The sequence below is a fragment of the Balaenoptera ricei genome, chromosome 16 (genome assembly GCF_028023285.1).
Source record: "Balaenoptera ricei isolate mBalRic1 chromosome 16, mBalRic1.hap2, whole genome shotgun sequence".
NCBI lineage: Eukaryota > Metazoa > Chordata > Mammalia > Artiodactyla > Balaenopteridae > Balaenoptera > Balaenoptera ricei.
The window spans coordinates 87605061-87622787 of NC_082654.1; the positions used below are offsets into that span (position 1 = coordinate 87605061).

The 17727-nt window shown below is 43.9% G+C and overlaps 1 protein-coding gene and 1 pseudogene across 1 annotated transcript; one reads left to right on the plus strand and one right to left on the minus strand.

Moving 5' to 3' along the window:
* Positions 1–39: 39 nt before the first annotated feature.
* LOC132350882 (myosin-13-like) lies at positions 40–17039 on the minus strand. The gene is made up of 7 exons (XM_059900447.1): positions 17000–17039; positions 10354–10568; positions 5733–5876; positions 5491–5647; positions 3638–3665; positions 2722–2833; positions 40–168 (listed from the first exon to the last, which is right to left on the minus strand). The coding sequence occupies exons 2-7, from the start codon at positions 10555–10557 to the stop codon at positions 40–42; spliced, it is 774 nt and encodes a 257-aa protein (XP_059756430.1). The 5' UTR covers positions 10558–10568; positions 17000–17039.
* On the plus strand, positions 7142–9168 carry LOC132350881 (UBX domain-containing protein 4-like; annotated as a pseudogene).
* Positions 17040–17727: the final 688 nt, after the last annotated feature.

The following is a 17727-nucleotide window of genomic DNA, read 5'->3' on the forward strand; positions in this document are numbered from 1 at the left end:
TTTTCTAAGAGATCTAAGATAACAAAAAACGATGTGATTTTAGGGTCCCCAGGAGATGCCTCTGTGGCCAAAGCCAAGGTGCCAGATAGAGTGTTTGGACTCACAGGTTTCAATGTCCGCTGACACCAGCTTTCCTGTGGCTCCAAAGTGAATGCGAATGAACGTCCCCTGTCCAAAGACAGATTGAAAAACACAGTTATTTTCTTTCTATGGTACTGTAGCCAGCTTCTGTTAGGTACTACTGAGGATGGGTGGGCTGTGTAGGCTCACGGAGGAGGTGATGCCAGAAGCATGAGGACCTTCCTTCTCTCTGTTTGCTTGGCATCTGGTCCCCACGCCGGCTCAGCCAAGACTCAGGTAGCTCTGCCCAAAGCACCTGGCCCTGTTCCCACAGCTCTGGGGATGCCTGCAGGCTCCCTCTCAAGTCTCTGTTTGGGACCACCTCACACCTGACTGTCTTCTTGGTCTTTATCCTGCTCAAACTCTTTGTAACACCTTTGAACTGATAACCTGGTTGGACTATCTGACTTCTTTTTTGCCTCTGGATGTTACTTCTGAGATTTCTTGCCTCAGTTTTCCTTACTACTTACTACATGCAAACCTAGCCCCCAGGCCAGGCCTCCTGGCTCCCCAAAGACCCACTCAGCACTTGGGTTCCCCCAATCTTGGGGAGTGAGGGGTGAAATTATATATAGTATATATGTGCGTGTGTATACTCCCTTCTTACATCATCTGCTTAATTGGTCGCTACCACTCTGTGAGCCAATTGGAGGGCAAAAATATTGCCTTGCTTGTTCACCCACAGACCCTGGAATGTAGTACATACTCAGTAGTATTCTCAGTATTCTCTGAATGAAGCCTAAGAAGAGTTAATGAAGGACCAGTGTAGGTTTATGTGAATTATGTGTTCGCTCTTCAGGAGTTCTAGCTGCTGAATGCAAGTGCCTCTGGGTACTTGCTCTACTGGCCAGTGAAATTAGATAGGAGACTGGATACTTGTTTATTTGCCAGTGTCGGAAGTAAATGCCTCTTTGGTTGAGCTAATCCTAAGTGAAACATTGAAGGATGGGACATATCCTTCAGTATCTTCAGTATCAACTTCTTCCCAATTTTTGAGCTCTGCTGCCTCCACCAGGTTTTCCCTCCTCCCAGCACCTCCTGACTTGGAGAAGGTCAGATCTGCTAACTAACTTCACACTAAGGTTTTCATGGCTAATAAGTCAGTGGATACTGTTCAATGGACTTATGTATTTTAAAATGCTTCCACCTGAAGAGACCAATTTTAGCATAGAGAAGTCATTTTGTACTTGTGGAATTTGAATCTTGAATCATTGTGACTTCAGGAGGCTCTGAGGTGATGCTGATTAGTTAGGGAAGGACAGCTAAATCTTCCTTCGGCTGGGAATAAGACAAAATGTTCTTTGAAGGGTTATCAGAATATCCTGGTTGGGCAGCTTGATCTGAAGCGCTTGGGGGTAGACTAAGGCCAGGTATATCCTAGTTTATGTGGCCATTTTTCATATTCAGCATTGGAGGAGAGGGTTTTCTTCCTGGGGGTCATTGACAATTGGACTGAGTCTTAACGAATCTCAAGGAGTTGTCATTCCCCACGGTCTTGACATTTCCAAAGGCCTCCAGGAGGGGGTTGGCCTGGATGATCTGGTCTTCCAGGGTTCCCTAATAATAAGTGAGAAGAGGAAAAGAGAGGACTTTGGACGTCTTCCGAAGTAACTTCCCAGTGACTCAAAAGTGTGGATGCTCTGGGAAGGTCCCAGGGAGAGATGTCGCCCAGCTCAGGCTGGTGACAGGTACAGTTGTGCTGAGTACCCACAGGCCCATCCCCACCGCACCCAAGGAGGCTTCAAGGTCCCATCGTAGAAGGAGTCTTAGCACAGCATCAAAGTGGCTTCTGGCCACACCAGATTCCAGGTTGGAGCCCTACCCGCTACCTCTCAATCTCCCAGATGGCCTTTCTTTTCTGATAACATTTTATCATAAATTATGGATTTGTAAAATATAGACCTCTGTTCCTGCATGCACCAGGACCCATTTATACAGATATTCGGGTTCAGAAGTAGAAACAGACTGTGAGCAATGAAAGTGACCCATATGATAGAAACAGTGGTTCTCAAAAAAAATGTTTAAGTTGCATAAAATATTTTGTGAGAATTATTACGTAGAAATCCACTTATAGAAAGCAGAGTTTTCACCTTTCCCCCTTCCCCACATGATTGCTTGCCTTTCTGACTTCAGAGCTGTTTGGAAACTACTGTCCAGCCCAGTGGTTCTCAAAGTGTGATCCCTGGACAGGGCATGAACAATGGGAACATGACAGAAATGCAACATGCCAGGATTTTGAATGTGAGACAGGAATTTCAGTCAGAAATTCTGGGCCTGGGGACCAGCAATCCGTTATTAACGAACCCTCCTGGTGATTCTGACGTGCACTCCAGTTTGAGAACCACTGGCCTAAACCATTCCTTCTCCAAAGGAGGATGTGGAGTTGTTCAAGGTCACTCGGCTGTTGCTGATGGAGCTGGTGCTAGAGCCCGAGTCCACAAGGTGGAGCCATTTCCTGCCTTACCCGGTAAACACCCCCTGGGGCAGGACCTCGTGCTGTGCATCTCTGCTGAGCACAAAGCCCTGCAGACACTTGGGGCTCACCTGGGGTTTCAGTTATAGTCATTCCAGCAAGCCTTCCAGGTGCAGGAAGCTGCTCACCTGCATCTTGCCCGGCCGCTGCTCCTTCCTCTTCTCCCCAGTGACCGCAATTGCTGCAAAGTGCTGGATCACACGCTTGGTGTTCACTGTCTTCCCAGCCCCGGATTCTCCGCTGTTGATTTAAAAGTAAGTGAGAGGGACTTCCCTGGTGGTCCAGTGGTAAAGAACCCGCCTTGCAATGCAAGGGACGCGGGTTCAATCCCTGGTCAGGGAAATAAGATCCCACATGCCGCGGGGCAACCGAGCCCGCACGCCATAACTACTGAGCTTGCGCACCTCAATTAGAGCCCACGTGCCACAAACTACAGAGCCCACGTGCTCTGGTGCCTGCGTGCCACAACTACAGAGCCCACGCACTCTGGAGCCTGCGTGCCACAACTAGAGAAGAGAAAACCCGCCCGCCACAACTAGAGAGAAGCCTGTACACCACAGCGAAGAGCCCACGCGCCCCAACAAAAGATCCCGAGTGCTGCAACTAAGACCCGACACACCCCAAAATAAATAAAATATAATAAAGTAAAATAAAATAAAATAAAGTGAGATACACAGACATAGAGAACAGACTTGTAATTGCCAAGGGGACCAAGGAAAGGGGGAATGGAGGACAAATGGATTGAGAGTTTGGGATGAGTAGATGCAAACTATTAGATATAGAATGCATAACCAAAAGGTCCTACTGCATTGCACAGGGAACTATATTCAATACCTTGTGATAAAACAAAATGGAAAAGAATATGAAAAGGAATATATATGTATAACTGAATCACTTTGCTGTACAGCAGACATTAATACAACATTGTAAATCAAGTATACTTCAATAAAATAAATTTTTTTAAAAAAGTAAGTGAGCTAAAGGAGAGCAGAAGGAATGGACAGCCCCTTCCAAGTCATCATGGCAACAACACAGGTTACTGACGCGATGAGGACGGACTGGTTGTCTCGATCTAGAAATGCAGAAGGAAGCAGGACAGAATAAATAAACAAGATACAGGCAGGATATACAAATCAGGCAACATTGGGGGTAGACAGAGCCCATGAGTTCTAGTTCTGGCTTTGCCATTAACTAGTGGTGTGATGATTTGGGCATGTCGAATCTTCTTGGAGACAATTTGTGCAGATTTCCCAAATGCTGGATGTGTAACGTGGGCAGCATGGGAAGTGAACGGTGAGTCCCACAGTGTGGAAGTTATTCGTGTTCACAGATCTTTACCTCCTCAATAGCGCTTTCTTATCTCCCTTTTCAACAAAGAAAGCAAGTCTCAGACTTAGAACTTGTAAGAAGCCACAGCTTCTAATTAGAATTTATGGACACTGATTTGTTGTCATTGCCTTTTTCTTTCACCTTTACTTTCTACTTGTGGACAGTGACCGTGGTTTTCCATTTACAAGAGTGTTATAGGTTGAATTGTGTTCCCCCCAACAAACTAATATGTTGAGGCCCTAACTAACCCCCAGTACCTCAAAATGTGACCTTATTTGGAAATAGGGTCATTGCAGATGTAATTAGTGAAGATGAGGTCATACTGGAGTAGGTGGGCCCCTAATCCAATATGACTGGTGTCCTTATAAAAAGAGAAATTTGGAGACAGATGAGAACACAATGTGAAGATGAAAGTGCAGATCAAGGTGATGATTCTATAAGCCAAGGGATGGCAAGGATGGCCAGCAAACCACCGGAAGCTGGGAGAGTGGCCTGGACCACATTCTCCCTCTCGGCCCTCAGAGGGAACCAACCCTGCTGACACCTTGATCTCAGACTTCCAGGCTCCAGAGCTGTGACACAATGCATTTCTGTTGCTTAGGCCACCCAGTGTGTAGTACTTGGTTACGGCAGTCCTAAGAAACTAATACTAATAGTGATATTATTCTTCCTTTTTTTAAAAAATAGTTTTCCTCCAGATCAAAGGGCAGATTTGTTCGGTTCCTATTTTATTTTTATTTTTGGCTACGCCACGTGGCATGTGGGATCTTAGTTCCCTGACCAGGTATCGAATCCGTGTCCCTTGCAGTGGAAGCACAGAATCTTAACCATTGGACCGCCAGGGAATTCCCTATTCTTCCTTTTTGAAATGGACGGAACTTCAGTCACTATAAGGAAAGATTTTAAATATGCAGAAATGGCCAGGATTGCGAATGTGACATTGGAATGGCTGAAGTTTGGGCAACATTGTTCTGGATGACTTTTAAGCATCTTCAGATCTCAGATGCTTGCTTCTACTTCTTCTCTCTGCACCAAGTCAAATTAGGTGAAAGTGGAACAGACCGAAGTGATGTTAGGCATGACAAGGGTGACAGTATTACCACATCTCTGCTATTTCATCTGCTATTCTGGAAATTTAAGGAGGAGAAAGAGGGAGCCTGAGAAAACAGGTGAAGGGAAGTTGCTGTGCCCATTTCTCCAACTTTGCATTCCTAAGTGGCTACTAATATAGTCTCTCTTCCAAGTGTGCTCCTGTTGGGGGTTTCTTTGGAGTTGGGGGCAGCGCATCTCCTTGTGCTTCACATCCACCCCCAGAGAAGCATGTACTTAGTGTGGCTTCAGTCCCAAGCTCTGGCTTAAGAACCGTGACTGGTAATGGAAGATACTGCGCCCCTGGCTTTCCATCCTGACATCCTCTGAATCTACTGAGGTCACTTTGGTCATTGCACCGTTTGGATGACCAAAGCCTGTGAAGGGTTCGAGTAATTAACTAAGAACCAGTGCAGTTAAAAGACTTGAATACTTCACTAAAACTATTTTTTAAAATATGGATTAAAGAAATTACTCACCAGTCAACATGAACTGATAGGCGTTGTCAGAGATGGAGAAGATGTGCGGCGGGACCTCCTGGCGCTTTTTCCCTCTGTAGGCCGTCACCACCTCAGGGTTGTACACCGGCAGCCACTGGTAGGTGTTGACGGTGACACAGAAGAGGCCTGAGTAGGTCTGAGAAAATCAGAAAATTCAACCTATGGATCTTGACTTTACTAAGAGAAGGAAATGGAATAAAGAGAGGTTGAAGGGTACTCACGTAGATCATCCAGGCTGCGTAACGCTCTTTGAGGTTGTACAGCACTCCTGGCTCGTGTAGGTGGGTCATCATGGCCATGTCCTCGATCTTGTCAAATTTGGGAGGGTTCATGGGGAAGACTTGGTCACTGTTCGGAGTGAGTGTCTGGATATTGAGAGGAAAATCACATGATGAGTGGGAGAGCCGATGTGGTGACCTACCAGTGGGGTGAAAATGGTGAGATATTGTGGTGAGATTACCCCATTACCGTGGTTAACGTTATGGATCATTTCTGTGCCCAGAGATGATCCGTAAATAACTGTTCTTGATAAATCTAAGACTGGTCAAACTGTATAACCAATTCTGGTCTGATGCCCCCAAGTCAGCATGCCATTCTGTGTGCCAGAAGAGGGTTACAGGTGTGCAAAGTTATAGAGCCCTTCAGCCTCAGGGTGGCCAGGTGGAACTCAGGATGGCCAAGGCCACAGCAGCTTGCCTCTGTTTACCCCATTTGCTATGAGTGCTGCAAAGAGATCAAGCTTGGAAGATTGGAAAAAACTCTTCGAGTGTATTCTGTAAATCTCCACCTCAATACCTCTGCTCATGTGGGTCCCTTTGTCTGGAATATATCTACATTGAAATTACATCTAGCAACCTTCAAAGCTCTTCTGAAGTGCCACCTCTTCCATGACCTGTTTCTTCTATCCCCTGTCTTTTCAAGGCTTCCAGAATTCCTTGCACCGCTGCCCTAATAGTTAAAACATTTGGACTTGAAGCATGGTCCATGCCTGAACAGTATTTTGAGACTATTACCTAATTTTCCCCTCTCTGTTTTCCCTCCCCTTTAAGCATACAACTGGCACTCCATTACTCAGGAAAGGTAGAAAATAGGGCATAAAAGCGAGAGAGCCTGTAAGCCTTTCTAGCGTTTGTTTTCCAAAAGCCCGAATCCTCAGAAGAGCTTTGAGGGTTTTACCGAAAAGATAAAAGGGAGGAGATTTGTTGATATAGACGAAATCTCTTGAGGAAAGGAAGCCCTTCTGCCCCACCGCCCTAAACTAGAGAGAGAGGGACATCCAAAATAGCATAAGGAAGATGGAAAAATCTGTGTGTCCTGAAGGTTCAGAAACTGGGGCGCTCCTTCCACTTCCGGGACTGCAGGGCCTGCGGTCTCCCGGGCTCCCGCACGCACCGACTTGCCAACAAGACAAAGGACAGGGGCGTGCTGCCAACGGCGACGCGTGGCGTCATGCGTCGCGGGGCGCGCCTCGGCCTGCGCGCTTGCACGCGTCCTGGGAGCCGCTGACGGGCCTGCGCGCCGGTGCGGAGCCGGAGGCGGGCCGCGGGGGCCCAAAGACAGAGAGGGCGGGGCCGGCTCCGGGACCGAGGTGGCAACACGCCGAGCGATCGCCTGTGCCCCGAGGGCAGCGATGCTGTGGTTCCAGGGCGCCATTCCGGCCGCCATCGTGTCGGCCAAGAGGAGCGGCGCGGTCTTCGTGGTGTTCGTGGCAGGTGATGATGAACAGGCTACACAGATGGCTGCAAGTTGGGAAGATGAGAAAGTGACAGAAGCATCTTCCAACAGTTTTGTTGCTGTGAAAATCGATACCAAAAGTGAAGCCTGCCTACAATTTTCACAGATCTGTCCTGTAGTGTGTGTTCCATCTGGTTTCTTTATTGGAGACAGTGGAATTCCCTTGGAAGTAATAGCAGGAAGTGTTCCTGCAGATGAACTTGTTACCAGAATCCACAAAGTCCGGCAGATGCACTCGTTAAAAGGTGAAATATCAGTGGCAAATAGTGGCCAGTGAGAAAGTTCAGTCTCTACTCCATCCACCTCATTTGATCAGAACAACACTTCTGAAAACTGTCAGTCCAGAAATGCAGAGCTCTGTGAGACACCACCCACTTCTGATACAAAGTCAGATTCTGCAACAGGAGGAGAAATTTCAGGCCAGGCCACTGTGTCTCCAGAGCCTGGTGGATGTTCAAATCAGAGACCTACAGAGGAGCTCACCGTCAGAGTGGAAAGACTAACCAAAAAACTTGAAGAAAAGAGAGAAGAGAAAAGGAAAGAGGAAGAACAGAGAGAGATTAAGGAGGAAATTGAGAGGAGGAAAACTGGAAAAGAAATGTTGGATTATAAAAGAAAGCAAGAAGAAGAATTAACAAAAAGTGTGTTAGAGGAAAGGAACAGAGAAAAGGCAGAAGATAGGGCAGCTCGAGAGCGTATAAAACAGAAGATTGCACTGGACCGTGCAGAGAGAGCTGCTCGTTTTGCAAAGACACAGGAAGAAGTAGAAGCTGCTAAAGCTGCAGCCCTGCTGGCCAAACAGGCAGAAATGGAAGTCAAGAGAGACTCTTCCGCAACAGAAGGAAGCAGTGTTGCGAGAATTCAATTCCGTCTTCCTGATGGTTCTTCCTTCACAAGTCAGTTCCCTTCTGATGCTCCTCTAGAAGCAGCAAGGCAGTTTGCTGCACAGACTGTTGGCAACACTTACAGTAATTTTTCATTAGCGACAATGTTTCCCAGGAGGGAATTTACCAAAGAAGATTATAAAAAGAAATTACTGGATTTGGAACTTGCCCCAAGTGCTTCAGTGGTACTGTTGCCAGCAGGAAGACCAACTACATCCATGGTACATTCTTCCAGTGGCGACTTTTGGACATTCTTGGGGACAGTACTTTACCCATTCCTTGTCATCTGGAGATTGATTAGCAACTTCTTATTTAGTAATCCTCCTCCTGCACAGACCTCGGTGAGAGCAGCATCATTGGAATCCTCAAACCTTGCATCCTCTAGCAACTCAGACAAAAGGGAACCAGTCAGAAAAAGAGTGCTGGAGAAACGGGGGGAAGACTTGAAAAAGGAGGGCAAGATATATAGATTGAGGACTCAAGACGATGGTGAAGATGAAAACAACACTTGGAATGGAAATTCTACTCAACAGATGCAGTGTGACAAGGACAATATGTGCAGTAATCATTGTTTCTCTTATGATTTAAGTCAACTAAAACTCTACTGGAGAAGTGGGACTGCTTTATGTTTTCCAACTCATCTACAAAGTGTCTCTTTATTCCTGCTTAGTGGGTTAAAGTTGTTTAACCTCAGATAAGTCAAGAGATAAAATAACTGGCTGCTAGGTCCTTGTATATGGTAAGCAACTGCTAGAAGCCTAAAATAGCAAAAGGTCTGCGACAGCCTCCCTTTATCAGCTTTCTTGTTTAGTATTTCATATGCCCATTAGCCCTGTGCTCTCAGATGATATGTTTTGTTTAGGGCTGTTTTGCTCCAGAACTCCTCAGCCCACACAAAGTAACTGGTGTGTCACTGAATAATTTGATCTTGAGTCAGAGCGTTTTAACTAGCCAATCAGATGATAATTTGGGTTTAACTTTTCTCTTCTTGCTCATCAGCTGCAAGCAAAATCTTGTAGTTTTTAATCTTACTTAAACACTGGATAAAAAAATCTTTTCCAAAAAAAAAAAAAAAAAAAGAAACTGGGGCTTGTTTCTTAGCAATCCTTCAGGGGGGGCAGTGACACCCCATGTGGTATTACTGAAAATGTGGCATGGCTCTGGGGAGGGGACCCCAATAGTAACTCCAGAAAATTTATTTCCGGCCCTGTGAAAAGAGGCTGACACCAGAGGTTAAGTTTAATAATAACAATCATCATCATCATCATCGTCATCATCATCTGTCTTGTATGCTTGAATTTGTGAACTGCGATTCATACCTACCATGTACTCTTTTTTTAAAAAATTATTTTATTTATTTATTTTTGGCTGCGTTGGGTCTTCCTTACTGCACACGGGCTTTTCTCTAGTTGTGGCGTGTGGGGGCTACTCTTCGTTGCGGTGCACGGTCTTCTCATTGTGATGGCTTCTCTTGTTGCAGAGCACAGGCTCTAGGCACACGGGCTTCAGTAGTTGTGGCGCACGGGCTGAGTAGTTGTGGCTCGCGGGCTCTAGAGTGCAGGCTCAGTAGTTGTGGCGCACGGGCTTAGTTGCTCCGCGGCATGTGGGATCTTCTGGGACCGGGGATTGACCCCGTGTCCCCTGCATCGGCAGGCGGATTCTTAACCTCTGTGCCACCAGGGAAGTCCCCATACCCACAGTGTACTCTTGATTCCTACACTAGATGATAAACTTTGGGGAAGCGGGACTGAGATTTGCTCATATTTGCAGAGTGATAGACACTGTGACCTAGACATGGTGCGTGTCCAGTAAGGATTGAATTGAATAGTGCTCTGTAATTCTCTGCATTAAATTAGGCATTGCCTCTGGAGCTCCCTCTGTAAGTCACTCTGCAGCCTAGAGAGTTCTATTTGGTATATTCGCCCATCCAGCAGCAATCTGTATCAATCTCTCCCTTAAACAGTCCAAACTCTTCCACCACCACCTTCCCCTTTCTCCAAAGCAAACATCATAAAAACTCTCAAAGCCCAAGTCCTTGAAGGAAAGAGCCAGAGGAAAGGTACGTGCCATGGCAGTTTTTACCTGCGACTTCACTCAGAGTAGATCAATGTGAGTCTTGTTCTATCTTCAGATTCCTATGGGCCAGCATGCAATTTCTACTATTCTACTCCAAAGGCAAAGGGGGATGCCCATGTTAGCAAGGACATCTGAGATCAACACTTACCCGGTTGTCGAGGGTCTCGACTGTGACTTTGTCATTTTCCTTGCTCTGGATCATACCTTTCACATAAAATTCCTTATCATCCACTGCAAAGCAAGCTTTCTTAGAATCAAATGGGCGATTTGGAGCCTCGATTCTCTCCTTCTCTGATTTCCACAGGTAGGGAGCTGCTTCTCCAAAAATGGCCATCTCTGCATCAGAGCTCATGACTGCAGGGGCTGGGAAGACCAGGGCTGCTGAATCTGGAGCTTTGGGGAGCTCCATCCTGTTATTTCCATTCAGACAGGGGGCCAGATTCAAAAGTTCCTGGGATTAACCTACGTTCTGAGGAATCCAGGACCTGGTATAGGGGCCTAGAGTGGGCAAGTGGGGGTGAGCTAAAGGAGATATTTTACTCCAAGAAAAAAGTTTGAGGGGACATCTCTTAGTCCAGCTCCAGGTGTGGAAGTCTAAACCAATTAGAGGAAGACAAGCTGAGCCTAATAAAGGAGGCCTCAGACAATACTTCCTTAATTACACGTCACATTTGAGCCTCATGATCTCGGTGTCATTCCCAAATCTTAAGGGTGTCTGAAAAGAATTACTGGAATGTTGATAATTCCTAGTAGAAAGTTCATATAGCCCAGTGAAAAGTAATGACTTGAACATAAAGTACTGCCACACTTGTTTAGCCAATTACAGGCAACAAGGTGATAGGAGACATTATGGCCTAGTGCAATGGTTCCAAACTTTAATATGCACCAGAATTACCTGGAGAGCTTGTTAAAACACAGATTTCTGGGCCTCACCCCCAGAGCTTCTGATTCAGTAGGTATGGGATGGGGCCTGAGAATATGCATTTCTAGAAAGTTCTTAGGCAATGCTGGTGGTGCATTCATCAGCTGATGGTGAATTCATCATTGTGGTCCAGGGACCACACTCTGAGAACTGCTGGTGTAGGGCCTTCTGACTCCAAGAGTGGTCCTTGAACACGTTGCATCAGCATCACTGAGGAGTTGTTAGACATTCAGAATCTCAGAACCACCCCGCATTACAAAACCAGAATCTGCACTTTAACAAGATCTCCAGGTGATTTCTAGGCATAGTAGAGTTGAGAAGTACTGGGCTTAAGGCAGGGGTCTCCAAACTTTAGTTATGTGTAGCAGTGTCGGGGTGTGACAAACAGTGTTTAATTAAATAAATGCTTTAGAACTGACTGCTTAGCGTGTGTGTGTGTGTGCATGTACGTGTATGGTGTGTTTATGTATCTTTCTGCCTCTCTCTCTCTGTCCACCCTCCCGCTCATCCCTCCTGTCACTTCTTTCCAAACAATCCCCTTTCACAGACCTTCTCTTTATGTGTTTTCCTTGCTTAGAAGCTAGACAAATTTGGCTTAAAGTCCCGGCACCGAACTTGGTCAAACGACTTAACTTCTTTGGGCCACTAATTTCACTTAAAATGAAGAAGCAAGCTAGCTCATTTCTAAGGCCCCTGCAGGTTGTGTGACTTTTCTGGTTCCTTTTCCTCATGTGCATTTGCTTTTCCTGTTCCCTCTGGACCTCTTCCCGTATCCTTCCTGACCCTCTACTTCTTTTCCCCACAACTCTTCCCCTTCTCCCTTTCTTTCTCTGCTTTTTCTTTTCCATACATTCTTCTGTAAGTGGCCATAAAATGGAGTTCAATTACACACATGTATCCCCATATCTCTCTTAAGAAATAGGTCATATGTTTTGAATAAAGCCTTTTATGTTTCCTATTAAAAGTGGGAAAATTGAACATTTTATGGTTCTCTCTTGGAACTTCCCCCGCCCTCAATCTTACACTTTATGAAATTACTCTTCGTTGGTAACTGTTGTTTCAATATCCCTCCTTGAGATTCTGGGGGAATCTAGTCCTACAGAAAGAGGAGCAACTGCGACCCTCTGGATCTTATTCAGGATAAGTTGCATTTCGATTTTACTTTGGCCAGAGGCTCTGCTGAACCATCTGTGTGCTCGTGGTTAAGTTTTCATAGTTAAGAGATTGGAACTCAATATAGCACCACAAAGAGGACCTCTGGCTTGCAGGCTTCATGCGGTTTAAATTTTCTCAGTTACTGCCTGGTGGAGAGGAAGAATTCATCCATATTGTTTCCTCATCTGTGAAGATAGTCCCTACTTTTGTGGCTTAAGTGAGTTTTACGACAGCAGCAGTTCTCAAGCTTTGTTTCCTCAGAACCCCTTCACACTCTTAAAAACCATTGAGAACCCAGTGAGTTTGGTTTATGCAGGTCATATCTACCAATATTTATGGTATTAGAAGTCAAAATTGAGAAAATCTAATTCATTTAAAGTTCCTATCAAATTCATTGCATGTTAACATTAATGACATATTTTTATGAAAATGACTATATTTTCCAAAACAAAAAAATTAGTGGCAAGAGTACCGTTGTTTTTCATTTTTGCAACTCACTTTAATGTCTGCTGAGTAGAAGATGGATGGGTTTTCATGCTTGCTTCTGTATTCTGTCTGTTGCTGTATGGTTTTTTGGTTTTTTGTTTTTTGTTTTTTGGTTAAAGTAGATATAGAAAATCTTTCACAGATATATAATTTGGAAAAGGAAAGAGTATTTTAATTGCCCTTTCACATAATTGTGGAAATTCTTTTTAGATACTATACCAAAACTTGACACGTGGTAGTTTCTGTGGTAGTTCCTTAAAGGCTAGTTGCAATGTGGAATCTGAAACCATATCAACAAACATTATGATCTGTTGGTCTGTGTTGAACTTTGAATGAAACTTTTACCCATGTGTAAACATCATACATTGATCATTTGGAAAATATTGTTCACTGAATTATACAGAACTTCCAAATATTGGCACGTTTCATTATACAGTATAAAAAATCACAATCATTAATATCAATACTGATCTCATTAGAAAATTCAAATATTAGGACGTTGTCAAGCTAATGATAGTAGACACAAGTCTTCCAAAGTTTTAATTTTTGCTTGAAAACTCAACTATATCATTAGTAAAAAATACTGTCAATAGTTTTCCTTGAAAGGATAAACACACTTCACTGCTTTTTGAGAAACTGTGTGCCAGATATACAAGTCTGAGAAACAATAGTTTGTCCTCTAGTCATTCTTTCAAGTAAAAATGGTGCTTCATGAATCAAGTGGCTGGTTCATCTTGCAACTCAGACAACTGCACATGTGTTTTTCCTTGAGACAAATGTCAAAGTCCAGTGTGCAAAAGGAGTGCTTTTCATGAACTTCCTGTTTGATCATGTAGAATATTATAAAGATGTGGATACATTTGACATGTAGTCAAATTAATACTTTCCATTGTTGCAAATTTTAGGTCATTTTTCAATGAAGCTGGCTTTTAAAAAAAATTATTTATTTATTTACATTTATTTTTGGCTGCGTTGGGTCTTTGTTGCTGCGTGCAGGCTTTGTCTAGTTGTGGCGAGCGCTACTCTTCGTTGCGGAGCGCGGGCTTCTAATTGTGGTGGCTTCTCTTGTTGCGGAGCATGGGCTCTAGGCATGCGGGCTTTGGTAGTTGTGGCACACGGGCTCAGTGGTTGTGGCTCACGGGCTTAGTTGCTCCGCAGCATGTGGGATCTTCCCGGACCAGGGCTCGAACCCGTGTCCCCTGCATTGGCAGGCGGATTCTTAGCCACTGTGCCACCAGGGAAATCCTGAAGCTGGCTTTTTAAATTAAAAAAAATTCTTTTTCACTGTCAGTGTATGGCTGTGAAGAATACTATGACTATTAGTACAGCTTGGTGCCATGTCTTGATTTGTAATAAAGTGTCAGATCGTCTATCCATCCTTGCTTTTGCATCATTAAGTCAAACAGTGAAGAAAGCACATGGCATCTGGGTATTATAAAAATTGTTTTGACCTCATGTACCTCTTGAAAAGTTCTTAGGAATCTCCAAGGATCCATGGGCCACAGTTTGAGAATGGTTGCACTATAGTGTGAGGGAATCTCATCAGGCTGCAAGTGTATGATCTGATGTCATTTAGCTTGACTTAGTGTTCAGCCTGCTACCCAAAGTGTTGAAAGTTGATCCACATCAAAATCATCTGCAACAGAATCTCTGTGGTTGGGACTGAGGAAACTGAATTGTTCTCAAGGGCCTCAAACACAGTGATGTTTAGGAGCATTATTTTGCTTTTATAAAGCCAGTCTTTCCAAAACCATGGCATAGTCCCAATGGTCCAATACAAAATGATTTTAGGCAACTCTTTCTTAATTTTAATAGTTATATTAAAGTCTATTACCTTATTTTAGCAAAATGTAAGATGCCATCGATTGTAAGATAACCTATTTTGTGTCCCACTAATAAAGGAAAACACCCTGCTAATTACAGTACTCCTTTCATTGATTATAAGATGCATCCCAAGTTTAGAGATAATATTTTGTGAAAATGTGAAGAAAGTTAGAATAAAATAGAATAATATGTGCTAACGACTTAGAGACAGTGTAATATCTGTTTATAGTAGTGATATAAAGCAGTGTTTCTCAAACTTTGGTGGGCATAGGAATCCAACTGGGAATCTTGTTGAAATAGATATTCTGATTCAGCAGAGCTGGAGTAGAGTTTGAGATTTTGAATATCTAAATGTCTCAGCTGATGCTGAGATAGACGGTCCAGACTTTCATAGCAAGCATATAGGGTAACTTTGAGAAACACATCTAAGAAGAAAAAGGAATCAAGGTAAATCAAAATATTAAGTGAATTAGCAGTACTGGTCTTAAATGGGTATTGCAAAATTTGTGATAGTAGTATAAGATTGAAGTCTGAAGTTGGGGAAAGACTACAATGACTCATGGCCAAACTATACCTTTAGGTCTCTTAGAAAAACAAGACTTTCCGTCTGGGATTCAAGTCACTGCGTGTGTTGAGGTGAAGATTTTTCTTCTTCCACCCACAGCTCTAACCATGACTCAGAATCCAGTATCTCCTACTTTTACTGCCTAGATGATGCATGAGTTGTCTCAGCGATATTCTTGCAAATGTGTTGTCCAGCCTACTCAAATGCCTTCAAGATGACTTTTTTCCCTTTGGAAAATTTTGGAAAATCATTTGGGGTAGTTTCTGCAGGCCAAAGATACTTCTTGCTTTAAACTGAAATCTGGCTCTCTGTGACTTCAGGATGTTTGATCCTCCTTTCGGCTCTTGGTAACAACAGAAAGAGTTCAAACCTTCTCCCCACAAGACAACTCTTCACCCATTTGATGGCTGCTCTGGGTTCCCCTTAGCTTTTTTTTTTTTTTTTTTTTTAATGTGGACCATTTTTCAAGTCTTTATTGAATTTGTTACAGTATTGCTTCTGTTTTATGTTTTGGTTTTTTGGCTGCAAGGCATATAGGATCTTAGCTCCCCGACCAGGGATTGAGCCTGGAAGGCGAAGTCTTAACCACTGGACCTCCAGGGAAGTCCCTCCTTAGCTTTTTCTTTTCCAGGCTAAGTAGCCCCAGTGCTGTCTTCATCTGTTTCTTCTGTGATGTGCTTCTGCATCTCCTTTACCATCACAGTGAGCTCACGCCTGTTAATCTCTTAAGTGTGACATCCAGACCACATGTTGTCCTCCATCAGCATGTGCCCTCACCTCTCCTGACCTAGGTGTCATGCCCGAGGTGGTGACTGCCCTCTGGCAGCCTCCTCACACCGATGGCTCACCACTCACTGTCAAGCAAAGCCCCTCAACGCACGCTGTGTGCGTCCGGTTGCTAAGTCAGATCTTGTCCCCATATTTATACAACTGTACTCTGGGACCCAGAGCTAAAACCATGTATTCTTGGCTGATAAAACTTTCCCTTGTTAGGTCTCATCCAACTCTCTTGGCATGACTCATGGTGTCCCTGGAAACTCTACCCCCAGAAAGTCCCCTAATTATCTGCTTCTTGGTTTTGAGAGCTTGACCTGCTTCCAGCCCTACACAGCTGTGTCCCTCCAACCATCCCCTCTGTTCCTGTCTTTAGGGGTCTTCCAATGGGGATGGCCATCCCAGTCTCCCTGACCTCCAGCACCACCTTCTGAGTGCTCCCCAACCCCTCTTACTGCTGTCAGTGCACAATGACACTGCTCTCAACTTTCAGCCCTCTCCTGGGAACTTCTCAGCTACTGCATCTTGTCAGCAATGGTGTGGTCATGACTTAATTATACTTTGGTTTCCTTAGTAATAATTCATCTAGAATTACTTCCAATAAACACAAATCTTGAGGTGGGGGAGTAATTTTTTTTAATTACTACAGTGGACATAGGTTTGAATCCATTTCTCCTTATTCTCTCAGCATCATTTGTGAGTAAAGACACAGCTGAGGGGATTCACAGGTGCGGCCTCTGCTCAAAAAACAGCAAAGTTAGACTTGTGTGAAGACTGAATCTTGAGCCTACGAACATCATGTTTGGGGCCAACCTAAGTATATTGACCTGGAGCTTGTGTGTCAAAGTTCTGCAGTGTGTTTTATTCCTGTTAGTGTGATGAGCAAATTTGGGAAGCCCTGCTTCCTTAGCTGCATATTTTGTAATCTGCCTTTAGAAATACTTAAGTAATGGATTTTAATGTCATCAGTTTCAGATTCCTATGAGTGTGGCAAGAATGAGAATGTGTAAAACACTGTTTGCGAATTTCAATTATTGTATTCCCAATCAAGATGAAAGTGACTCTTACCTTCTTGGTTTCCAAAGCAATGGTTAGTGTCCTTCAGGAATGAAGTGGCTTCTGAGAGAGTGATTCCGGAAATCAAAACTAAACAAAACAAAGAACAAATGAACTATGAAGAGTTTAAATAAATCTAGAAATTGTACTTTTCTAAGTTTAGCTACATTTAAATAGTACACAGTGGATGGTGTGGGATGGAAATACATTTTCCATTTTTCCCTTCGGTTAAGTCATCACTCTTTAAATAATTGGGTAATTACAGCACTGATTAACAATTTTTTTGAGTATCTTCTGTGTGTGCAAAGTACCATGTCAGCTCCATAAGGGGGTATAAAAAAGGATAAAGACAGTCTCTACCCTAAAGGAATGCAAAATTTAGGAACAGTTAAGAGAAATGCTCAAATAAATCTTTGAACAAGGAAGAATAATACAAATTCTGTAAGCGTCTAAATGAAGCGTTATGGGGACTTAGAGAGATGATGCTTCCGGCTGAGGGTAGGGGGCCGTGAGGGGTCAAAAAAGAAAGGAGGGAGGGAGGGGAATGATCCGGATTGTAACTTGGATGCTTTTAGACCAGAAGTTGAATTCTTTGGCAATGAGAGAAAAGTTGTGAATTATGGGCAAGACTTCTTTAAGAGGTCTAGGAAGGGCACTCTCTTAAATATCCTATATTCTCTTGGAGAAGATGAAGGTAGGGTAGCTGATAACTTATTTGGGACTAAGGAATCTCAGTCCAG